Here is a 22,524-nt window from a genome sequence, read left to right on the forward strand (position 1 = left end):
TGTCTGATGAGGCTTGTTGTCCATCGGCCAGCGACCAACAACGGGACCTGCGATTTCGAAGCCGGAAGTACGACAGAGTTGCTACCCTGATGCTTCAACCCTTCGCGACGCGATTCTCGAGGAATTTATTCTTTCCGGTATGGTTTGGCTACAGGTACGCCGTCGGCTCCCAAATCGAGCTCTTTGCCATACACTGCTCCTTGTCGCGGATCTCGCTCCTTGGTTGTCGTGACCTCTTCCCGGTAGTGGTCGGTTGACCTGCGAGATGTCTGGTTTCTTACGAGGGGCTACTGGCCTTTGGGGTGTTCGTGAACTCAGACGAGTTGGCCGGCGGCCTGTGTCATCGTGAACATGTCACTGGTGGACACAGATGTACTTACGGGGCGGTCGAGAGAGAAAGGAGGTGGCCCAAGAAGAGATCTCGTATATCGGGGACTGAAAATGTGATGAGGAGTGTTGTGCCGAGCACGTCGTCGATTTATCGCGCGCCCATCGACCCGATGACCATGTTAAAGCATGTTAGACGTCTCCTTTGGTTGCGTTCAACTCTGTCTGTCTATTTTTACCCAGAGCGTCTACTTGATCGTGGACTGTTAATTCGTTACTCATGATTCCGGAAACAACAGTCCGTCTAGAAATACGTCCCCGCTGTCTCCTCCCTCTCTCTTTGCTTTCGCGCTTTCCCTGGCATTTGTCGCGGTCGTCTCAACTTCAAGCTCCAGTCTTATAATTTGACGGGCCCTCAATTGACCAACCTGGCGAGATGGACCCCGTCGTACAGTGGCATCAGCCACGAGTCCAGCCGCGGCTCGTCGTGCACGGCGTCGTTGAACTCGCGCAGCTTTTCAACGTCCTCGGAACGCCAGTAGGTGGCGCGCTGAGCCTTCTCCTTAACAATCCAAGGGTTCTCATCCGAGTCGTCAGCAACGATGCCGCGGCGGAGGACGTTATCGGCAACGACAAGACCGCCGGCGCGCAAGAGGCGGGTGCTGGATGACGGGGCGGAGGCGGCAAGGATAGTGGAGAGGTAGGCCGGATACCCGGACTTCTGAGCGTCGATGAAGATCAGGTCATACGGCTCGGAAGGGCTTAGGGCAGGTAGGCTGGGTTCACGTCAACGACTCTGTCTCGGGCTGGGGGGGGGGGAGGCATTTTATAAGGCTTTATGTGGGAGAGGAAGGGGGGCAGATGAACAGGAGGGGCGACAGGAAAACGGAGAGGTACTTACGTCTCGAGAGCGTCGCCGACGATGACGGACGCGTTGGTGATGCCGTTGGCGGCCCATGCGGCTTCGGCCTGCTTCGCGTAATCGGCGTTGAACTCGAGGCCGGTGACGGTGCCGTCGGGCCCGACAGCATGGGACCAGATCATGCCGGAGTACCCAACGTAGACGCCGATTTCGAGTACTTTTGATGGGGAATTGCGTTAGCGAAAACCAAGCTTCTCGTGTCCATGAAAATAAAGTGGGTGGGAAGTGATAGAGATCACGGATACGCCCCCACTGTCGACTCTCCTACGTTCCTCGAGTTAAAGAAACAAACGGAAACGAGGACTTGCAACCGGGCCTCGAGACACAGTTCAACCGGGTGTGGGAGGCAAAACCACAGGCAACTCACCCCTCTTGGCGCCGATGAGCTTGGCGAGCCAGATGTGGTTCTGCGCCTGGAAGTTGCTGATCATGAGCATCGACGTCTCGGGCTGCGTGGCGTCGATGTGCTCGTGGTAGGCGACGATGTGCGCGGGCAGGTCCGTGGAGCGGGACTCGGAGTACGTCGTCACGTTCCGCGCGACGGACTCGTTGGGGTAGAGGACGGAGACGGAGGACTTCATGGTTGGGTGTGCTGTGCAGTGCGCGCGTCAACTACGAGCGAGGGTTTTCGGTTTGGGGCTGCTGGTTGAGGTTGAAAATGAGGTCTTGTCTTGAGGAGAGGGATAAATGAGTTGACGTCGAAGAAGATGGTTCGAGTCAGTGGACTGAAGATGCGGGTTTGCGTATCGGCAGTTGTCCACTACCCAACGAGGTCGAATGTTATACGCGAGTAGGCAATGAGGTTGTAGAAAGAGTATCCTGTGAGTGTGCGAGAGAGAAGACGGATGTTTATTTATGAAAAGCATCAAACGAGACCGTGCAACTACTGTGCTTTGTATCGCGAGTCGTTGCTTGTAAGTCGCTCAACTCGAGGGACACAATTACAAAGCATCGTGTTACAGATCCAACCGGCGAAACATGGATGGATCGGCATCATTCCCCCACATTTCCCTCCTCCCCTGCTCGGAGCAAAATGCCGGTTCTCTCTCCTCCTCCCGCCCCCGCCGTCAGCCCGGTTACGCCATCGCTCTCGTCGTACCTATGATAGGAAACCATTGACGAAGGGAATCAAACACGGTCGACGTCGGATTACCCCGGCCTCAGCTCGGCTCGGCGGTTAGGCAGGCCAGACGCAAATAACCATCCATAGAAATGGGTCTATCTTTTTCCATGACTGGACTATGAGGAGCTGCTAAGAATGAGCCATCATTCGCTTGAACCTCGGTATGATATATAGCGCTTTCAAGCCCCCTCCACTCACCACCCATCTCCGTCTCAATCACTCTCATATAAACACGCGCGGTTTGACAGCGCGCGAGAATCTTGCAGAGTTGCCGCCCGCGGCATTGCATTCAACTTCGAATACCGAAGTTGGGACGGAAAGTACTGTGAATGTCTAGCGCCGCTAGAGCGGACCCAGATACCGTCTTTTCCGTTTTAGGAAGGAGGGGCGGTTCCGAGAGAAAGAGAGAGAGACAGAGCTCTTCCCCCCGGGATTCCTTACTCGAGGTACTCAACACGGGGGAAAGGGTGGAGGACCGAAAGGGATAAAAATCCACGAAAGGTCCTTCATTTCTATAACCACGGCCTGAGCATACAAAAACATCACTAGAATGGTCCAAGAAAAAAAGAAATAAGAGTGTCTCGAAGGGGAAGAAGAATACAATTACGAAATGTGGTTTTATTAAGGCGGTTTGTTAGTCTAGTGACTAGAAACATTACAATTTCCAGAAAAGGCCGAGAATGAGATGGCAGGAAGACATAGAGACGACATGGCTTACTGACGGAATCATCATCCCGAGCTGTTTCTACAAGATAGAAGGTCCCGATAAGCACGTTTTGTTTGTTTTCCTTTCCTAGGAAAATCGACCGTTACGTTTGTCACCTAGAAGAAGGCGATGGCGACAAGGACAAGACTTGCAAGACTCAAGGACACTTTGACGTTGTTGCCGCCAGCGGTGGGGACGGTGGAAGGCTTGCTTGGGATGGGCGGGGACGACTCGACAGGAGGCTTGACGGGCGGCTTAACAGACGGCTGAGCGGGAGGTTGAGCGGGAGGCTGAGCAGGAGGTTGAGCGAGGGGTTGAGCGGGAGGTTGAGCTGATTTGACGTGAGGGCGGGCAGCAGTCGCCGTAGAGTTCTGGTATCGAGTCACCGTAGGGCATGGGGATTTTACGGGAACAGCGCGCTGCGTAGAGACGGCCACAGGCTTTGAGGAGGGGGGCACAACGACGACGATAGCGGAGGTCTTGTGAACGACGGCGCTGGTGATGTTTGCGCGGCGGGTTGACGTAATGATCTTGTGGACGGTTGACTTCTTGGCCGTGTTGCAGGGAGTCGTGGTGGCCTTCTTAGTAGAAGACTTGCAGGGAGTGACGATCTTCTTAAGGGTGGTGCAGGGAGTTGTAACCGGCTTCTTGGTAGAGGAGCTCTTGCATGGAATTGTGACGGGCTTCTTGGTAGAGGAGCTCTTGCATGGAGTCGTGACGGGCTTCTTGGTAGAGGAGCTCTTGCATGGAGTCGTAACAGGCTTCTTGGTAGAGGAGCTCTTGCATGGAATTGTGACGGGCTTCTTGGTAGAGGAGCTCTTGCATGGAGTCGTGACGGGCTTCTTGGTAGAGGAGCTCTTGCATGGAGTCGTAACAGGCTTCTTGGTAGAGGAGCTCTTGCATGGAGTCGTGACGGGCTTCTTGGTAGAGGAGCTCTTGCATGGAGTCGTAACAGGCTTCTTGGTAGAGGAGCTCTTGCATGGAGTCGTGACAGGCTTCTTGGCGGAAGAAGACTTGCAAGGTGTGGCATTGTCCTTCTTGGAGGTAGTGGTGGGCTTTTTCGTCGAGGTAGTGTCCTTCTTGGAGGTAGTGGTGGGCTTTTTCGTCGAGGTAGTGTCCTTCTTGGAGGTAGTGGTGGGCTTTTTCGTCGAGGCAGTGTCCTTCTTGGAGGTAGTGGTGGGCTTCTTCGTCGAGGCACTGGCCTTCGTTGTAGCAGAGGCTTTGGTCGAGGCACTGGCTTTTGTCGAGGCGCTGGCCTTGGTCGAGGCAGATGCCTTGGTCGAGGCAGAGGCCTTCGTCGAGGCAGAGGCCTTCGTCGTAGCAGTGACAGGCGAGGGAGAGAGCAGCGGGGTGAAGACCCGGGTTACGCGAGTCTGGACGACGCTTGTCGGAGCCGGGTCTCCTGGCGCAGGGAAGTCGTGCTTCGTCGGCGGCGCCCAGATGAGCGGCCGAGCAGTCGCGGCCGGTGCCTGGGCCGCGGTCTTGTCAACGGCGACCAGGTCGTTGGCCTGGGTGAGTCCGGCGAGGACCGCCATGGTGGTGACGGCGAACTTCATTGTGTAGGAAGTGGCGAGTGGAAGCGATTGGAAATGGGAGAGTGTTGCTTAAACGATTGACGAAGGGAGCGAAAGGTTCCCGCCTTCCTTACACAATGACTGAGAGCGAGTGACTGATGGATGAGATGAGAGATGAGAGGATATGCCTGGACTGTCTTTCCGCTCCATTGTACTTATAACCATCCTGCTGGGGATGTTCTGGTTGTTCTGTGTCCTTGATGGCCAGGCTGGATGCCCGCCTCCCGGATGGCTTGTTGCGCATCGTATTCCTCATAGCCGGTAGGGTAAGGTTGAAAGCCAGGCAAAAGTTGGAAATAATCCGCGCCTAGAACAAGTAGCCCGAACACCACAAGGTAGCGAAACCAAAAAAGCTTATGCAAAAAACTCCTGATTCTTCAGCCATTTCGACTCATGGCTCCTCCAATGTCGATGGATGCAGGTCAAGGCTTTCAAGCCAGCAGGAACCGCTTCAAAAAGGTCGCGTTGGGCCGTATGGAATGGAGACAGCCAGGTCACGATACTTTTTGTCTTGTTTTGCTGGCTGTCGTCCTTGGACGATACCATGTCCTCGGCCGAATCCGGGCTCGGCATGGCGCATGCAATGCTAAAGCTTTTCACGCGAAAATCAATGTCGACGCTCACCGGGAAGGGGCAGACAGGTCTTTTGGGTTTGTGCTTGAAAAATTGATGAAAACGCTTGGGTACATATCGTGGCAGGACATCTATCCGACCTCTTCCACCGTTCGCTGCCCGCCGCTCGCTTTTCGGATTCGATGACGTGACCTTGCAACGCCAGTACACCGTTGGTCAAGGATATTTGACGCTGGAAGTTCTTGGGGCTCCGGCGAGCCGCGTCTCATTATCTTGAACCAAGACGGGAGACGGATGGTGATTCGGGCACCTTCTCGGATCTCTCGACGCAGTCGAAGTGGCTCATGCCCGTTGCTTCAAAGCTCCCTTCGCATATGCGTAACCTGCAACGCTCAACCTTGTGTCTTCCATGTCGGACCATGCTCGCTATGTATGCCTTCTTTCGACTCCATTCTTTTTTAATGTCGACAAATCCACAAACTAGACCTTAACGCCTTATTGCCATGCAGCTCAATAGTCGGAATCAGAGAAAAGGCCGAATCGCATTCGATGACTCTGCATCTTATGTCAGCTCTCGAGCACATGGGGCGTGTCGGCAAGGGGTTAACGTACAAAAGGCAGCTTAGGGATGACGACTGCCAGCACGGCCAGGAAGTTGATGATGAAGTAGGCCAGGTCGTAGTGGGTGTAATGTGTGCTGAGTAGGAACAGAACGATTGGGACGCTGAGCAAGAATTTCTTGGCCGGGGTGTACTGCGCACCATCGTCGATCTGCTCCCACATGTTTAGATTATCAAACGCGCCGCCGTTGAACTCGAAAGGCACGCCGCGGACGTAGTGGAACATGATGTAGGAGCCAAACATGTACGAGATATTCGTCAGAGTCCAGGATGTCTCCTGCGACACGCCGGGCATGACATCGTAGAATATCTTTAGGCACAAGATAAGGACGAAATGAATTGTCCAGGCGCCTGATGATGGCAGTTGTCAGCTCTGGGTGTATTCTCCTCGCCCGCTGGATGTAACGGGCTGGCACGCGACTCGAAAAGGGGAAGCCTCGCGCGGAGCTCACCTTTGGCATTGACCCAGTTCGCATTGAGGTTGGGCACGACGGCCTGGTCACTTATCTGCTCGAGAGTCTCCTGCGGCTCGTAATGAACTTGGAGGATGCTGCTAGATCTCCTTCTGCGGGCACCGGGTTCCGCCATAGCTCTGTACGATCCGCTGCCACTTCGCGGAGGATTGGTGGCCGCGTCGTACGAGACGGTGCGAGAGAGGAGGATTGGAGAAGACAGTTTGGCGGTGTTGAAGGGAACGTTGGGGGTGTGCGAGTTTTGTGGGTGGAACGGAGGGGGGAAGATTTTGCGGGCTCACGGGATCGTCGTCGGCGTCCTCGTGATGCTGGGGTTCGGCGGAGGTGATGATTTGTAGTGTGCTGGCGGCCCCTGGATGATGTCACGGGGGAAGCGAGCAATTCGCGTTGGTCGTTCGAGTAGCTGATGCTGACACAGAAATGCAGTTGAATTGATGGGAGCGAGAGTTGAGAAATGGAGTGTCGTCGAGACGGTCGAAGAGGAGCGAGAGCGAGGATCTTTTTTTCTTCCGGCTGTGAATATTGGGGATGCCGTCGTTGTAATAGTCTACTTGGCAATGAGATGAAGGAGAAGACGGGACATGTTCCATTAGATATTCATTGCAGAGACGCTGGAGGTGGACCGGAGCACAGAGCAGAACAGCAGGAGACAGCGGACGGGGGGTCGCAGGTGGGAGGGGAAGGGACAGAAAGACTGGGGCCCACGTCCCCCGACCAAGGCCACGCACACGGCCCAGGGTTACTCATAAATGCAGGTGCAGGTGCCAGGAGTGTCCAGTATTCGTTCACTCGCTGCAGGCACGGTGAACACTCCGGTGACTCCACTCACCCACCAGCCATGGAAGACACGACACGACAAGCCTAGGTAGGACCCGAGCCGACAGCTGCGGGACGGCACCTGTTTCCTTCATCTCTGTAGCGTTAACAGCCGTTGCCAGTGCCAGCCGACACGAAGGGACCAAGGGAGGAACACTTTGATGCCGACGTGGAGCCCCCGGTCAGGGTCGTTCAGGTTCAGGGGACCACGCCCATTCACGCAGAGAATGGGGGAAGGATCTCTGTACAGTACAAGCACGGACAGGGCCCGAGAGCACCTCACACCTCGGATCTCAGGGATCTCAGACCTCGAAGGACACACCAGCGGAGCCAGCCAAAGACTGGACGGACCAAAGTAGGGAGAAGGGCTCGGGACGAAAGACCTTGAACACAAAACAAAATCACACAATGTATGGAGTACGTTCGTACACAAAACCGAGACAGAGAAGAGAAGGGAGCGGGAAGCAGGGCCAGAGCGGGTGACGAGCAGGCATATCACAAGGGGAGGGTACCTGCGGATGGCATGGAAAGCCAGCCTCCTCCCAGGAGGCTCTCTTGTACCTTGTTCTGGCCTGGCCTGCCTACCTTATCTTCCTTTCCACCCAGGAAGCCTTCCACACATGCGACGCCCAGCCGGTTCGCAATCCCGATGGCATGTCTTCGATTTTGACAAGCCCCTCCACCGTCAAAGAAGAAACGAAGACATTATCATCGTTGCGTGCAGCTGTCATACAGTTCAACGCCGGCCGACCAACTTCTGCCCACGCCAGCACGGGCGAGGACCGCGTCCCGCGCGCGGGAAGGGCACTGATGGCCGATGGTAAGAGAGAGCACACAGCCAGCCGAGGAGAACAGACTCGGTATGCCACCCACCGTCCCGTCGTCATGATATCCGTACTGTAAGCCACCCTACGTCTCTTTCCTGGCCAATCGTATGCGTGCTGCAGAACGAGGACAGAGCAGCTTGTGGCGTAGGTTCGCGGTCGCATTTGCTAGCGGACTGGGGAGAGGAGGGGACTCCCCTGATCAGCTTCTGCTGGGAAGGTGCCCCTATTTTCGACACCCAGTGACGAGAATGTTACGGTCGTCTGGGGAGCGAGGAAAAGCGCAGACGGATTGGATTGACCGGCCAGAGCTGGACGCACAGTCACACGTATCCGGCTACAACCGTCGAATCGGCCCAATCACGCACTGCAGTTCCAATGCGCAGCATGAACATACTATCAGCCAACGGAGCTGAGGCTAAACTGTCTTGAGCCCCTTGAGCCAAGATAGGAACGAATAACTCCGAGCAGGACAACAACACGAGAACCGGACGCACCCATCTTCTCTGTCGACTCATGTCATGTCATGGATCACGTCACATCTGGGCTCCTGACGGCTATGCCCGCACCGCCTCACCTCGACATCTACAAGAAACATGAGAAGGACAAAATTTGGGAGGAATGGCACACCAGATTACATGGCGTCTTCCTACCCCAACGTTACTCGCTGCTGTCCGAGACATCATGCTCCGTGACTCCGCGTCTCGAGACATTCGGTCCTTGCTGGTTCTTTCCACCTGTCCGCTCCTCAAGGGCCAACTTGACGAAAGTAGGTTCCACGTATCTGAGCCAAATCCGTCGCCCTTGTTGAAGTCCCCACTAGGAGGGCTGTGTCTTTGTGTGATTATTTATTGATTGGAGTGGTTCGTTGCGTTGCGTGGGATGGACGGAAGAGAGATGGGGACGGAGGGGACTTTGCAGTTCCAGCACTTCCGGGCTTTCTTGCATCAGAGACGAATTGCCATGATTTCTATCCACATTCGTCCCGAGCCCCGTAGCGGTCGGCAGATATCCAGCATTCGGGGCTTGGCGGCTCTAACCACCAGCAACTATCCATTATGCTGTACGAGAAATGTCCAACTGCAGGTGCGTCACCAGGCGTAAATCGTGGCATGTCACATCCCCGACCAACGCGAGATTCAACATGCAATGATGTGGCCGCACTTCACAAGCAGCAGTCTTGTGAGGCCATGATGCGCTGAAGCTGTCGCACACCTCTCTATCCGTCTCCTCAAATCGCTCTTCAATCACCACAGCCCTCGCTTGCCGCCCGGGGCTTTGTCCAGGTACTTCGTAAGAGCTGTAAACAGATCTAGCTTCATCTCCGGGCTGCTGGGGTCTTGTTTCTACTTTGCGGCCTGCGTGCTGTGGTGTGTAATGAGATCTGTCTCGATGGGCTCCACGATGTCCATTCTAGAAGCACTTTCACTTTCGCTTCCTCTCGCAAATCGCTATCGCGCCGACACCGCCTCAGGTGGACTCCAGCCTGCAATTAGTGAAGGTTCCAGGGCAACTGGGTGAGGATCGGCCCCCGGCTAGCCGAGATGTGCCTATTGGCACTGTGATGAAGTGGAGGTCTGCCGCACCTCTGAAAAATCCAACCCAGCTGGGGTGGGTAAGCCGGCACCAGCAGCCGTAGCCAGGTGACGATGGCTGGGCCCGACGCACTGACGGTTGTAGTGACGAAACACAACGGCTAAACCTCGGCCGCCAGCTGACTGATTTGTGACTTCTCTCTCAAGCGGATACCTTGCATACAATTTTTTGAGGGAGCAAACGAAGCCGTCGGATGAAGCCTAACGACATTGGGCCTGCGATATTGACGGTCTCAGAATCCCTTTCACCAGGCTTTTCTGGTATCCGTTGGGGGTCTGACTTTGCAGACATTTCTGCATCACGTCGGGCCATTTAGGCTGTTTGACGCGTTCAAGCATCATCGGCATCACCTGGCTCAAGGTCTGTCTTTCGACAACTTCACTCTCAGTAGAACCTGGATTAAAGAAATCAGATATCCAGCCTGAACTGAACTTTAAGCAAGAGCTTTTTTTCTTTCTCTGCCCTTCAACAAACGTTTGGATCTTGTACAGGCATATCACAAGGCAATTGGGGCTGTCACTGCTTGGCCACAAAGGATACATCTTCCTATGCAGTTTGCAGCGCTCACCCCTACAAACCCCCCAACAAATCCACCAGGTATTTTCTCTATACCTTTTTATACCCTCTCAGCTTCCGCATTATGGATTCCTCAGAGGCCGCACTACTGGCAAATGGCGCCGGCAACAGTGCGGAACAAATATCCAAGAAACGGACCCTGGAGGAAGTTGAGCAGGGAGACTCACAGCCCAACAAATCACCACGGTCTCACCAGGACTCACTGCCTGAGCCCGGGGCCAAAAGGGCCAAGACAGACCTCAATCAACAGCCCATACAGGATGAGGCTAGAGACTTGGAGAGCGCTGAGGAGGGCGAGCTGAAGGAAGACAGAGAGGCTCAAGTGTCTAAATCCGAATCCGAATCCGAGGAGATGACCGACTCACAGAGTGACGGAAGTCGCGCATCGCGTGTTGGATCGAAAGCCTCAGTCGCGGATGGAGAGCCCAATGCCGACATCAAGCGGACAACACGGTCCATGTCGGCGGCCGCGAATGGCCCTGTCCACGTTGGATGGAACCAAGGCATCACATCTCAGAATATCCGAACATCGCTGGGCACGTCGAAGGCCAAGGCAGTACCAGCGCCGGTCAAAGCACAGCCCATTTTAGAGGAAGCCGCGCTCGTACCGGCACCGGCTGCCGTTTCTGATACCAAGCTGGCTCCTCCTTCTGAAGCTGCTCAACCAGTGCAGCCGGCCCAGAAGGGAGGCAAGCTCACGCGGAAGGAACAACAGCAACAACGTGCCGAAGATGCTGTCCTAGAAAAGCAGAAGGCACAAGAACAACAGAAAGCCGCATTCGTCTACGCGCCCGGTCTTGTTTTTGCCCAGCCCAGCAAGAAGACGATTCTGCAGCCCAAAGGTAACAACCTGGGCAAAGCTGTCTGGAAGTCTAAGCTCAAGAGCTGGTGCCAGTCCTTCGTCAGCCACAACAACGAGCAAAACAGCCTCCTCACGCCCGACATAGTCCTGGCTGCGCTTCAGGACTACATCACGACGCGTGCGCACTGGTCCAAGAAGAAGTATTCCGCCGCGGCCATTACCGAGGCTCGCAAGCCCGAGACGAGAAACGACATTGCAGTGAACCTGGCGACACTCCTCAAGGACGACAGCTTCCTACTTGGTTCTGAGGAGTCGCCCATGGTCATTGACGATGACGACGAGGCCGACGACAGTGTTCAGGAAATCCCAAACCCTACTGAAGCCAACCCTGAGCAAGCTGTTGGTGAACAAAACCCGACTACCGAAGACCTAGACCCAGACCAGCATCAGACTGACGCTGCGGACGACACGACGGGAATGGAGCAGACCGAGCCAGGACCAGCCGTCATGACAGCGGAGGAGGATTTGGCGCAACAGCGTAAGTACTTCCCGGGTCTGCCAGACTCTGTTCAGGTTTGTGTCTACTGCGCAGCCGTCGGTCACAATTCGGCTGCTTGTCCCAAGACGGCCTGCAAGTTCTGCCAGCACTCCAGTCACTTCTCGTGGAACTGCCCGACACGCGAGCGGTGCACCAAGTGTCGTCAACTAGGCCACGGCAGGGGACAGTGCACCGAGAAGCTTGTTCGTCTGGACGAAGAGGGCATGGAGTGCGCCGCGTGTGGCTCCCATGACCATCTCGAAGACGACTGCGAGACACTCTGGCGGTCATACAAACCCCGGAAGGAGTTGATCAGGAAGGTCAAGACCTTCCCCGCCTATTGCGCATCGTGCGGCACCGAGGGCCACTACTCTTCCGACTGCGCTCTTCATGGCAACAGGCCTCGGAACAAGACGTGGTCGCTCAAGAACCGAGATCTCTACGTCGACAAGGACGCGACCGACGAACCGATCAGTGACTTCGCTGGTCAGCCCCAGAATCCAAAGTTCCCCCTGCAGATCAAGGGCTCTGCGGCTAGGCGCAACCACATCTTCTACCCCGATAGCGACGGGTCGGAGGAGGGCGAGTTCATCGGTCAGAAGGTGAAGCCGCGTGCACCACTCGGCAGCATTCAGTTGTCGACCAATCTTCAGATCAACACGGGCAACTTTGGACCGCCACCTCAGACGCAGCAGAACGGACGTGGCCAGCAGCGCGGTGGGTGGTCAGCACAGCCTCCCCTCCCTCCTGGACCTCCACCATCGGGGCCACCACCCGGGTCGTACTCGCGAATGTCGAGGAGCTTCAACAACCAGTCGCGCCCGCCTCCTCCGGGCAACGGTGCTGGTCGCGGTGGGTTGCCTCCTAAGCCCCCAGCGCCGCAGTCACAGCAGCACGGCCATCAGAACGCGGGACCACCATCTAACGGACGTGGATCGAATGCCCCAAAGAAGCAAAGGACGAGAAACCAGTCCGGCAACTCACATGGGGGATCCGTGCAGCAGCAACAGCAGCAGAGCGGCGGAGGCCCGCCATCGCGTCGCCGGGGCAAGGCCAGACGCGGTGGGAAGCAGGGATGAGTACGGCGAATGATTGGCTGGCGCGCAACGGCGGCGACGTCGGCGCGCAGTGTCGGATGTGCGAGCAAAGAGGGTGGGATAAAGTCACGCAGGGCACTGGGACGTTTGGGGACGAGGACAGCATGTGTGACGACTGTACGAGTTTGAGACAAATTTGGTGCGAAGTCGGAAAGGAAGATGGACTCGACGACGCGCGACGACAGCCTTGCCCCTTCGGTTGGGTGAACGACATGGAACGAACTGCGCGCGCGGGGTTACTTTTACATTTTGCATCGAGGTGGTGGTTTGCGTCGGCCAATCGCCGCACATGCGCAAGGCGACGTGGACCACGCGCACACAAGCCATCTCGGCGGATCACATCATGACTAAAGCAGACAGGCGGAAGGCGAGCAGAGGAAGTCTGGACTCTCGTGGTAGTTTGATACCCCCGGCATCTTGCACATAATTCAATGAGCACACTATTTTCTGCGTTTCGCGATGAAGGTGACTTACCGCATAGGGTGGTAAAATATGCGCTTTCGTGCCAAGGGCCTTTTGGCTGGCCTGTGGGAACGCACACAAGGATCAAGTTGAAAGTTGACTCATTGCCACGACACCAAAACGTTATGACGGGGAGTTTCTGTTGCTTGGGTGTTGAATGATTGACGGTGAAGGCCCCTGGCGGGTTTTCGGGTTGTCTTCTATTTTCTTGGGGGGCATTTACCAGGGATTCATCTTTTCCCCCAAAGAATCGAGGACGAAATCACTGGGTACGCGATAGGGGGCCCAGTTCGTTGAAAGTTTCCGGTGAAGGGGCGTAGGAAACGTAAACAAAGTTGGGTGAATTCTGGCTTTGTGAGAGGGAGAGAGAGGGCCGGCCGGGCCTCTTGATATTCGGAACACGGCCGGTGTGAGTTGTTGGACACGATAATTGACGAACCTAGCCTGGGCAGCGAGGGTGGGGAAGGGTTACAGCCACACCGGAACAGGTGCGTTTTCTCTCCCTCTTACACTTCTCTTTTGTGCGAATTGCCTTGATTCCATCTCTCTCATAAGGACAATGTGTCATTTTTGTGTGGACAGGGTGAGAGGGTTGGGCTGGGAGTTTTCCCCCCATTTTTGACGATGTGTCGGTGTGTGTGGTCATCGTATAGGCGGTGTTGGAACTCTTCGAAAAGCCGCGATCCATGCCCGGGGAACCAGCCGGGCGGGCTGGGATCACGAACCCTTGCCACTTGGCGAACGCAAGCCGGTTTGGTGGAGTCTCGACTATGGGCTGGGAGTTGGAAAAAAAAAAAACCGTGTGTTGTGGGTTGGGTTACCTCGTTTGCCTCTGGGTCCCTTGGAGACCAGGGATGGTTGGTTCGTTGATGAGGAAGTTGATGGCGATGATGGACCCGTCCTGGGAAAGGTGGCAGAGCAGTGGAGGGGGGCAGGACAGACCGACGACGTGGCTCCATGGGTCCGTCTCTCTTTACCGCTCCGAGCCCTGGTTCGATGATACTATCCATGGAACTTGCAACTTTGGAGAGTTTGCGAGGGCCAGAGAAGTTTGCTTGTTGTTGAGACATGGCATGCCGTCGACCTTGGGATTTGCGGCATGAACGGCGACGGGGGAGGCTCGAGCCTGCAGTTGTGATTGTGGTTGTGGACACTGCGACGATCAACCGGGGAGGGTCAGGGTGTGTGTCTTGAATCCTGCATATGTTCTGGTTGTCGGTCTGCGGTTTCTCTAGCGGATTTTCATGGGGCGGATTGTCTGTGTGGTTGTGGGTTGAAGGAGAACAGACGGTGTGTGGTAATGCGGTTCGGTGCACGATGCGTGTGCGACGCACGGGAGTTGCGATGCGGAAGGGCCAGACGACTTGTGACCTGTAGGTCACCGACGCTGTCGAGGCTGTCCTCGAGAGCTTGGACTTGCTATGTCTGGGTTGGACTCGGACTTGAGTTGACGGGGAGGAGGAGATGATGGGATGATTATATGCAGCACGACAACTACTCGGTTACCTTCTGACGCGGGAATGTCTGAGAGGTGCAGGCGGGAGACCAGAACGAACCCTTGTTGCTCAGACTCTTCTTTGACGCGGGCTTGGGATGACGAGGCAGTCAGTTCCAAAGACTATCTTGGAGAATCCCCATTTTGGACCCTTTTTTTATTTTAATTGTTGTTGTAGCTGTCTTAGTTGTGGGTGGGTTGCAACTTATTGACTTGTCGTGCATGTACTGTCAGCCCCGTTTTGTTCGGTGGTGGATTCCAAAGTTTGGGCGAGCGCAGGTGTGTAGGATGTGTAGGGTGTGTTGTATCGGTGTCTCTTGGGCTTGAGTTGTGGGGACTTAGACGGTGGCATTGGACCGGGATTTAATATGGGTTGTCTGTCCTATGTTGCGCCATCTTCAACTAAGACCTCATGCATTGGATGGGAATGGAGATGCGCCAGCCAGTGCTCTGAGTACGCAAATGCGCGAGAATGGAAGATGAGGAAAAAACAGCATGTGTGGGGGGGAATTGGTTACGCATGATTCGTTCGGTTAAGTTTCCCAGATAGACCCAGCATATTTATACCGTCCGTATGTGATAGGTAGGCGAGTCGGCTCCGCGGACGATTCGCGCGTGTTCGTTCCCTTCCAGTCCCAACGGTTGCGCAACCGACGCTACTGGTCAATGGGAGCAAACATCCCAAAGCTGCGCTGCAAGATGGAGAATGCAACCCGTAGTGGGTCGTGGTCTTTCTTGCCCAAGCACAGGAAGAGTCATCACGGGCACCGCACCGGCCGGCGGTCGACATGGGGAGCGTAAGTAGGTTGGGTAGGTAGTGGGGAAAGAGACTACTGCACTGCAATGGACCATGCGCGGCAAGTCAACACCCTTGACCGGCCTCTGCTTTTGCCTTGCTAACTGACCCTTTATCATCCCCGACCAAATCCCTACTCTCTCTGCTGTACTCCGTATGTTCGCCAAGCTGATGTGTCCGTCTACGCGAGGGGACTTCTGCCCACACAGCCCTAGCCTCGCACATTGTGGTCGGTGATTTGCGAAAATGGATGGACGTGGTGGTTACCGTCCGGCAGTGTCGTAGAACAGAAGGGTGGCGGCAAGGCGTGATGGTGAGAGAGCGTTGGCGCACATACCCATCTTTCTACGCTTATCATGACCGAACTTGATGGGCCAGATAGACCTTGCTACTGTTCACGGGTGACGTTGTAAATGCGCCAAAGCCTGAGTGTAGTCGAAAAGAAGGGGGGACAGCCGAGATGTCAAGCCCGAGACAACGTACGAACGGCTTGAGTGGGCCCGGTATCCGTAGAGTCGCTTGAACTTCATGCTTGGGAAGTGGATTCCTCCAAACTCGACAACGAAGACAGAGCTCTTTCGAAATCCATGCGGAGTATCATACGGGGGCAAAAAAGAGAACAAAAGGACGCCAACGAGACTGGGCATGATCAACGACCATCCTCGTTCCCTGTAAAGCGTACACTTTTGTCAGTGATCCCTCCCCCAAGACCGTTGTGGCAGCGCTTAGACTTATACCGTACCACGAAACGACTGGTCGTCGACGATAGACGCGCTGCCGTCGGCACCCGGAGCCTTGTCGCGTAATTCTCGCGTCGCGGGCGAATCAGATGCGTCGTAAATGTTCATGGGGGGCCAGCCTCTTGAGTTTTGATCCAATGAGGAGCCGTGTTGATCGACTCCGGGACGTGAATGAGCCCCCGGCGTGCCGGTGGAGATCCTTTATGGATAAACTTAGAAAGACGACTGGACGCCCGGGGATCTTATCGATAGCTCTTCTCCACACAAGCCGTACTCCGTATCCGTACACTCTTGTCAACTCTGTTCTTGTGTGTGCAGATCCCACCACCACCAGACGTCGACTTCGGTGCCGGGGGGGCTGTGGACTGAAGGGGCCGGGGGGACTCGTGGGCAGACAAGAGACAACGGGGAAACAGACTGCAGAGTCCCGCAGCAGCAAAACTGGACCAGAATGGTCTCACCCACGAGAGGCCCTCGACCACTTAGGACGACTTGAAACAAAATCCTTGGCAGCGGGGGGGCGGGATCCCATGCCCTTCTGCGCTTTCTGCGCCTTCTGCCGAGCTACTGCTGCACTTCCCACGACCTTGGACTCTTCCCAGTCCCAAAGCCCCCTCCCTCTTCCTTGTCTCTCGACTCCATATCGAGCGAGCCTTACTTAGTCTCTTGATTGTCGCACGCGACGGACCAACCACGACCCCCCAACACGCTGCCGACTCGCCCATTCCGTGCACACCATGAATATGAACGCATCCCCGGGGCGTGGGCTCGACGTGTATGGGCGTGCGAGCCTCGCGTGGTCAACAACGGTTCCATCCAGTCTCCTCTCTCGGTTCCCCGTCCTGGGACGTGTTCCCAGCAAAAGAGAATGCCATCCCGCGCCCGTGCAAGGGTATCTTCTCTTCTTACCACCACCCACTTCCATCCCCCATATCACACCCGTTGATTTACACTCCCTACACTAGTCTTGCATATGCAGGTCTCGACAGAGGTGACTCACCCGCCAGTCGTTCCCACCGAGAGGCGACGGGACGATGCGGATAGGAGGGGCTGGTTCTCCAAGTCATTTCTCTCACCTCTTGTCCAAGATCTTGTCTGTATCCATTTCGCGCAGGACAGCAACAAGAAAGAAGAGTTTTAGCCTTGTCCCCATTGAATCAGCCCCCTCCCCGGTCCAAATCTCTAAGAGGAAAGAGTATATAGCAGCCACCTCTCCTTCTACCCTCCCTTTCCAGTTGGCCTGATTTCCAAGACCTGCTCTTTTCCTAATACATTCATCCTTTACTTGCATCTGTTTTGCAAGGCGACGACTTGACCTTGTTGTACCAAAGCTTTTCTTAACTGGGTATCTCAGCCCAGTCCTACTCTGTGATCGATCCTGCCTGAGCAGCAAGAGCGTTGTGAATGCTCTCCCTTGGTCGGCTCAATTGACGAAGGAACCTGTTTCATAAAAAAAAAAGAAAGAGAGAAAGAAAGAAAGGGACAATCGTCTTTTATAGTCTCCTTCCTTCGCAGGCACAACCATCGTCCTTTTCCCTCTGAACCCGACTATTCGAGTTCCATTTGATACCACTTACACCATCTGATCTCGTACCAAGTCCCGGCATCCTCAGCCCGACTTGAAGATAGCAACACTATACAACATCACCCCAGCATCTCCCTAGAGCAAAACGCCGACAACCAACCTCCACAGCCTGCGTCCGGCAACGACATGAGAAAGCTATGGCAGAGCTCCCGACCCCGTTCTACTGCCTCTGGCAGAAGGAACACTCGTCCTTAGGCTCCAAGGTCCTCGACCTCCTCCCGAAGCGCGACCTCGCCTCGCTCCGGCTCGCCAGCTCGGCCTGCTGCAATATCGCCACGAAGCCCCTTTTCAAGCGCATCCGCGTCACCTTCTCGGCAAACACCTTCACCAAGCAGTCCCGCATCCAGGCGCTCGCCCGCGTAGGGCACCACGTCGAGCACCTGCACTTTCACTTCGCCCACTCCGACGCCACCTTCCTCCCGCCGCTCGTCCACCCGACCACCGGCCGCGAGATCTGCTTCCTGTACACGCCTCATACCAGCATGGCCTCGGTCCTCGCGCGGCCCAAGTACGCCAACACGGAGCTCGGCGAGATCCTCACGCAGCAGTACCCGCCCCTCTTCCATGCCGCCACCAACGTGCCCAGCTTCATAAACGCCATGCGCTACCTCGTCAACGTCCGCCACCTGACCATCCGCTGCCCGGGCCAGGACCCGCAGGAGCGGTACCGCCGCGACATCGTCGACTACGCTATCATGAGCCTGCGCATCGCCGTCGAGCGCGCGCCCCTCGAGCGGCTCGAGAAGCTCTCGCTCTCGGGCATGCACCCCTCAGCCTTCAACTACCTGCGCCACGTCCCCGGCTTCGGCGCGGTGCCCTCGGCGGGCCGCCGGTGGAAGCAGGTCCGCAAGCTCAACATCTCGGTCGAGGCCTGGGACTTTTACGGTCCGTCCCCGGGGCTTGACCACCTCAAGGTCCTGGACGACTACATCCGCCAGTTCTCCGGCACGCTCGAGAAGTTCCATTTCACCTGGCTGGGGCCCAAGGGCCCTTGCCCCATCGCCCTCTCGGCCGACCCGCTGTTCGCGCCGCCGAGGCAGAACAGGAAGCTGTTCAATGAGGTGACGTCGCCCATGTCGCCGCTTCCGCCGGCGCCGGGCCGAAAGCCGATGCACTTTCCGCGCCTGCGGTACATGCAGGTACGCAACGCGACTATGACGGCTGGCCAGCTCTCGGACCTTGTCGACGCACATCAGAAGACCGTCAAGGAGTACGACTTTGACAACGTCGTGCTCATCAACGGCGGCGACTGGGACGAGGCGCTTGCGCCGCTTATGGAGTCCGCCGGTAGCAGCAGCGACATCTGGTCCCAGCACTCGCGGAGCAACTCGGGAGAGGCCGACAGTCTCCACTCGGCCGAGCCGTCCCACGACGACGACGATCTGCCCTCGCCGTCGGCGGCGGCGGCTGCTGCCACGCGAGAACTACTCGACTTTGACCTTGGCAGCGAACTATACGTTGACGAAGAATACGATCCGTACGAGGGCCTCGATGAGGATCTGGCTTCAGACCTCGCGGCCGCCAAAGAGGCCAGCACGTCCTTCAGCACCGTGCTGAAGAAGAAGCGCGTTCACCGGCGCAGGAAACACCGCAAGGATGACGGCGGTGGCGGCAGCCATAACAACAACGGAAAGGAGGGCTTCTCGTGGCGACACCACAGGAGCCGGAGCCACGAGCGCCATCGCAAGCACAAGCACCACAGGGAACACCCACCGGTGCCCGAGGAGGACGACGCCTTCCGGCCGTCGACCCCTGTACCCGTCATCACGGCGCCGATCCAGGACACATCACCGCACCCAGTCCTGCTGCAGCCGGCCGTGTACGACCCCAACGCGAACCGGCTCTCGGGCCCCGAGGAGGGCATCTCGTCGGTGCAGCGAAACATGGAGCAGGAGGAGGCGCACCGCATGCTGGCCGAGGACGCGGCGATGCGGGTCAGCGCGCTACGCAAGGCCAAGGCGGCGGTATTGATGAAGCTCTCCAAGGAGTTCACGCGCAAGGGCACGCCGGCGCCAGTGGCCGGGGGGGACAACTGTGGCCTGCAGATGCGGCTGCGGGAAGGGCTCTTTGGGAAGAGCTTCGTGAGCGTGTTACCGGACGACAGAACCATGTCGAGCCAGTCGGCATTGGTCCCGTTGATGGTGATGCGGTAAATGAGGAACAGGCTAAAGACGAAAGAGAGAAAGAAGTACGATGCCCTAACGACTCTGTATATCGGTTATGTAAGTCGGGAAACATGATGGCGCTGTGGATCCTTCGTAAGGGAACTTGGCAGGTCGGAAAGGAAAGGCAAAGGCAAAGGCAAAGGCAAAGGCAGGAAACAGACCGGGAAAGGTCACGATTATACGGCCGGCGGCAAAGGAACAGGGAAAGGGAAGGGGAGGTGGGGGAGTCATGATATTGTAAATGACTGGACGACATGGACATGATCATTTTCTTTTTTTCTTAGTTGGCTTTTCCTTTTTCTTCAATGTGAATCTTTCAATCCTTCTTTCGAAGCTTGGAGCAGGCCAGTCGGTCTCCGCAAGTGATCCGAGTGATTACAGGGATGTCTTTCTCCTGATCCCGTCTTCCATGGAGAAAAGAGAAACACAGCTTTGGATGCCGTGAAACGCGGATGAAGCGCATGGGAGTGGTGCCGAGGACGGAGGGACCGAGTTGCGGAGAATGGACAAATAGCTCCGTGACTCGGGCGGGCAGGACCGGACCGGGGAAAGGATTGTGGCCGAGGGGAGAATGCGTGCAGCGTTTGTGCACGGGCGGTGGAGTCGACGACGGGAAACACGGGCAGGGAGGGATGGTAGGTACTGTACGGATACTCTTCTGGAACTTGGATGGATGTGAGAGATGTCGACGTTGAGCTGTTTTCAGAACAACGTCCTTGAAGAATGGCGTCCTGGAGGGGACGGAGGGCGGTGGTGCTTGGTGGCGATGATTATGGAGTAGCGGACAATGCCGTGCGGAAGGTTTGTTGTCGACGACGGGAGCAAGAGCAGGTAGCCCCAGAGTGGCGATGTCGAGGCACTTCACGATGGGCCGCGACGGCAGGTCTGGCCAGACCTCCTCCACAAGAGCTTACGCCTCCCAGAAACAAAACAGAGGGGAAAAACGAAGCATGGCGCGGCCAGTGGCCTTCATTTAGGGTTAGACAACAGGCCCCCGTCAGCCCAATCAAGCCACGAGAGCCGCTTTCATCCGAGGCGTCCGCGGGCGTGGTCAGCACCTCATCTCCGGGCTGTAGTTCTTTCTGGCGTCTGGCATGGTAATGGTATTGGTGGTATAGGTATAGGTTACGACTTACTGGTATCCGTGTGATTTGGCGTCTCGCCAGAGGAGCGAGTCCATCCTAAGGCAGCGATGTGCTGGGAGTGAGTGGGTGGATGGACTCGCTGGCTCGTGTCGCGATAAATGATGAGTGATGGTTGCATCGTTAAGGGCAGGCATTTTCGTCGAGGGAGGCCTGGGGGAAACCAGGGGTGGGACCGTTGGAGTCTGAACGGACGGGGGGTGGACAGATGGGCAGGGGTGAAAGAAAGAGAGCGAGAGAGAGAGAGAGAGAGGCCGAAGGGGAAGGAGGTTGGAACATGGGATTTCTTTGGGTGGGCATTCGGGAGGGAGCGAAGAAAAACAAGAGGAATCCTCGATGGCCCGCCGAAATGAGATCGCTAGTGGGCCCCCCGTGTGTGCACTGCAGGCGGCTGCGAAGGGGGACGGACATTACCTTGGCTGCATCCAGTGTTCCGTAGACTGGAGTGCTCTATAGGTAGATGTGTACAATACCTAGGTAGGTACCTACCTACCTAGCTACCTAGAAAGACAACAGAATATCAGAGCATGGGAATAATTGAACCGAGAAGTAAATGGTATGTTGCTTCCTGTGGCGACATGCGAGATGCACAGGGCAGAGCGACGGCACTCGGCTTCGTCAGCTGTTTGATAGTAAGGTTAGAAAATGGGTGATGAGTGAGCACTGAACAGCAGATATCAAGGGAGATTGGAGACACGAAACGAAGTATTGCCCGGAGCACTCATTCGCATTGCCAGATGCTGCAAATGCTGCAAGAAAGCTGCAAATGGCATAGTCACTTGGTGAGGGCCTAGACTGTCCGTGGACCGCTCGACTTCACCGGTCGAGAATTCCTCGTCCCTTGTAAGCTGTGGTGACCCTCTGGGCCGTGAACGAGGGGGGGCCCTGTCAGAGGCCGTCCGTTTGGGCGAATTGAATTCTCGGCTGCGTTGATCGCTGATCTCTGCGGAGACAGGCCAGATACTTGGGAGGGACTTTGTCTGTCTGTCTTTTTTGCCTTCGCCAGCCACTCAGCGAGAGCCATAAGGGAGCGACCACTGTTTCTCTCCAAAGACGCATCTTGCATCTTGCCCAACCCGCACCCCAAACGGCTCCGGCTCCCCCTCCGTCCTCCAAACCGCCCCTCCCAAACCTCTGAAAGCTGGCCACCACCCCAAGAAGCCCTAGCTACCGCCCCCGCAGCCCCAAGCAGCTCCAAGCAACGGTCGACCACTTTTCTCGGCCTGGGCGATTTGACGATCTCGCGGGGGGAAAAGACACGCGGAATGGGGTGCTTCTCTGCTTTCCCACATCCCAAGTCACCTGCCTGTGCGCCATTCCACAGCCTTTTGTGCGCATCTGCCCTTTATTTATTCGGTCTGCCATCGTTTCTTCAACGACTCGCTTTCCGGGCCTTGGCTGAGACGAACCATAATGAGACGAGGCGGCGGTGGCCGCCGCGGGACAACCAAGCCCGGAGATACTTATCTGCCCAAGTCGTGCTCGCGCTCTGTTGCCACAAATAGCAGCCGCGCCGCCTGTGGCCACCCACGTAGGCATATCGCCTGCGAAGCATCAGCAAATACTAACCAG

At 56.3% G+C, this 22,524-nt stretch overlaps 9 protein-coding genes across 9 annotated transcripts; 3 read left to right on the top strand and 6 right to left on the bottom strand.

Annotated features, from left to right (window-relative positions):
- Positions 1-531: 531 nt before the first annotated feature.
- On the bottom strand, positions 532-2,207 carry CDEST_14004 (Putative class I-like SAM-dependent O-methyltransferase). Its single transcript, XM_062930160.1, has 3 exons — positions 1,617-2,207; positions 1,229-1,406; positions 532-1,103 (listed from the first exon to the last, which is right to left on the bottom strand). The coding sequence occupies exons 1-3, from the start codon at positions 1,828-1,830 to the stop codon at positions 743-745; spliced, it is 753 nt and encodes a 250-aa protein (XP_062786211.1). The 5' UTR covers positions 1,831-2,207; the 3' UTR covers positions 532-742.
- Positions 2,208-3,194: 987 nt separating this feature from the next.
- CDEST_14005 (uncharacterized protein) lies at positions 3,195-4,634 on the bottom strand (the record flags this gene model as incomplete). Its single annotated transcript, XM_062930161.1, has 1 exon — positions 3,195-4,634. One exon carries the CDS (start codon positions 4,632-4,634, stop codon positions 3,195-3,197), a length of 1,440 nt encoding a protein of 479 aa, XP_062786212.1.
- Positions 4,635-5,254: 620 nt separating this feature from the next.
- On the bottom strand, positions 5,255-6,617 carry CDEST_14006 (Putative ORMDL family protein). The gene is made up of 3 exons (XM_062930162.1): positions 6,298-6,617; positions 5,838-6,196; positions 5,255-5,780 (listed from the first exon to the last, which is right to left on the bottom strand). The coding sequence occupies exons 1-3, from the start codon at positions 6,431-6,433 to the stop codon at positions 5,736-5,738; spliced, it is 540 nt and encodes a 179-aa protein (XP_062786213.1). The 5' UTR covers positions 6,434-6,617; the 3' UTR covers positions 5,255-5,735.
- Position 6,618: 1 nt separating this feature from the next.
- CDEST_14007 (uncharacterized protein) lies at positions 6,619-7,626 on the bottom strand. Its single transcript, XM_062930163.1, has one exon. It carries the CDS (start codon positions 6,906-6,908, stop codon positions 6,681-6,683), a length of 228 nt encoding a protein of 75 aa, XP_062786214.1. The 5' UTR covers positions 6,909-7,626; the 3' UTR covers positions 6,619-6,680.
- Positions 7,627-7,788: 162 nt separating this feature from the next.
- On the top strand, positions 7,789-8,037 carry CDEST_14008 (uncharacterized protein; the record flags this gene model as incomplete). The annotated part of the gene is made up of 1 exon (XM_062930164.1): positions 7,789-8,037. The coding sequence occupies one exon, from the start codon at positions 7,789-7,791 to the stop codon at positions 8,035-8,037; it is 249 nt and encodes an 82-aa protein (XP_062786215.1).
- A 1,609-nt stretch (positions 8,038-9,646) lies between these two features.
- On the top strand, positions 9,647-12,551 carry CDEST_14009 (Putative Zinc finger, CCHC-type). Its single transcript, XM_062930165.1, has one exon. The coding sequence runs from the start codon at positions 10,195-10,197 to the stop codon at positions 12,547-12,549; it is 2,355 nt and encodes a 784-aa protein (XP_062786216.1). The 5' UTR covers positions 9,647-10,194; the 3' UTR covers positions 12,550-12,551.
- Position 12,552: 1 nt separating this feature from the next.
- Positions 12,553-14,104, bottom strand: CDEST_14010 (uncharacterized protein; the record flags this gene model as incomplete). The annotated part of the gene is made up of 3 exons (XM_062930166.1): positions 12,553-12,645; positions 12,689-13,229; positions 14,007-14,104. The coding sequence occupies 3 exons, from the start codon at positions 14,102-14,104 to the stop codon at positions 12,634-12,636; spliced, it is 651 nt and encodes a 216-aa protein (XP_062786217.1). The 3' UTR covers positions 12,553-12,633.
- A 1,611-nt stretch (positions 14,105-15,715) lies between these two features.
- On the bottom strand, positions 15,716-15,976 carry CDEST_14011 (uncharacterized protein; the record flags this gene model as incomplete). Its single annotated transcript, XM_062930167.1, has 1 exon — positions 15,716-15,976. Exon 1 carries the CDS (start codon positions 15,965-15,967, stop codon positions 15,716-15,718), a length of 252 nt encoding a protein of 83 aa, XP_062786218.1. The 5' UTR covers positions 15,968-15,976.
- A 1,116-nt stretch (positions 15,977-17,092) lies between these two features.
- CDEST_14012 (uncharacterized protein) lies at positions 17,093-19,800 on the top strand. Its single transcript, XM_062930168.1, has one exon. It carries the CDS (start codon positions 17,783-17,785, stop codon positions 19,796-19,798), a length of 2,016 nt encoding a protein of 671 aa, XP_062786219.1. The 5' UTR covers positions 17,093-17,782; the 3' UTR covers positions 19,799-19,800.
- The last annotated feature ends 2,724 nt before the right edge of the window (positions 19,801-22,524 follow it).

Source organism: Colletotrichum destructivum, chromosome 9, assembly GCF_034447905.1.
Source record: "Colletotrichum destructivum chromosome 9, complete sequence".
Lineage (NCBI taxonomy): Eukaryota > Fungi > Ascomycota > Sordariomycetes > Glomerellales > Glomerellaceae > Colletotrichum > Colletotrichum destructivum.

What these genes read in the sequence shown, in the direction of transcription:
- CDEST_14012 (XM_062930168.1), top strand. Translation starts at nt 17,783, where the DNA reads ATGGCAGAGCTCCCGACCCCGTTCTACTGCCTCTGGCAGAAGGAACAC.
- CDEST_14009 (XM_062930165.1), top strand. Translation starts at nt 10,195, where the DNA reads ATGGATTCCTCAGAGGCCGCACTACTGGCAAATGGCGCCGGCAACAGT.
- CDEST_14007 (XM_062930163.1), bottom strand. Translation starts at nt 6,908, where the DNA reads ATGGAACATGTCCCGTCTTCTCCTTCATCTCATTGCCAAGTAGACTAT.
- CDEST_14004 (XM_062930160.1), bottom strand. Translation starts at nt 1,830, where the DNA reads ATGAAGTCCTCCGTCTCCGTCCTCTACCCCAACGAGTCCGTCGCGCGG. An exon ending in GCTCATCGGCGCCAAGAGGG is followed by an intron (nt 1,407 to 1,616) that starts GTGAGTTGCCTG and finishes CCCCATCAAAAG; the next exon opens with TACTCGAAATCGGCGTCTAC. An exon ending in GTCGGCGACGCTCTCGAGAC is followed by an intron (nt 1,104 to 1,228) that starts GTAAGTACCTCT and finishes ACGTGAACCCAG; the next exon opens with CCTACCTGCCCTAAGCCCTT.
- CDEST_14006 (XM_062930162.1), bottom strand. Translation starts at nt 6,433, where the DNA reads ATGGCGGAACCCGGTGCCCGCAGAAGGAGATCTAGCAGCATCCTCCAA. An exon ending in GAACTGGGTCAATGCCAAAG is followed by an intron (nt 6,197 to 6,297) that starts GTGAGCTCCGCG and finishes TGCCATCATCAG; the next exon opens with GCGCCTGGACAATTCATTTC. An exon ending in TCATCCCTAAGCTGCCTTTT is followed by an intron (nt 5,781 to 5,837) that starts GTACGTTAACCC and finishes CATAAGATGCAG; the next exon opens with AGTCATCGAATGCGATTCGG.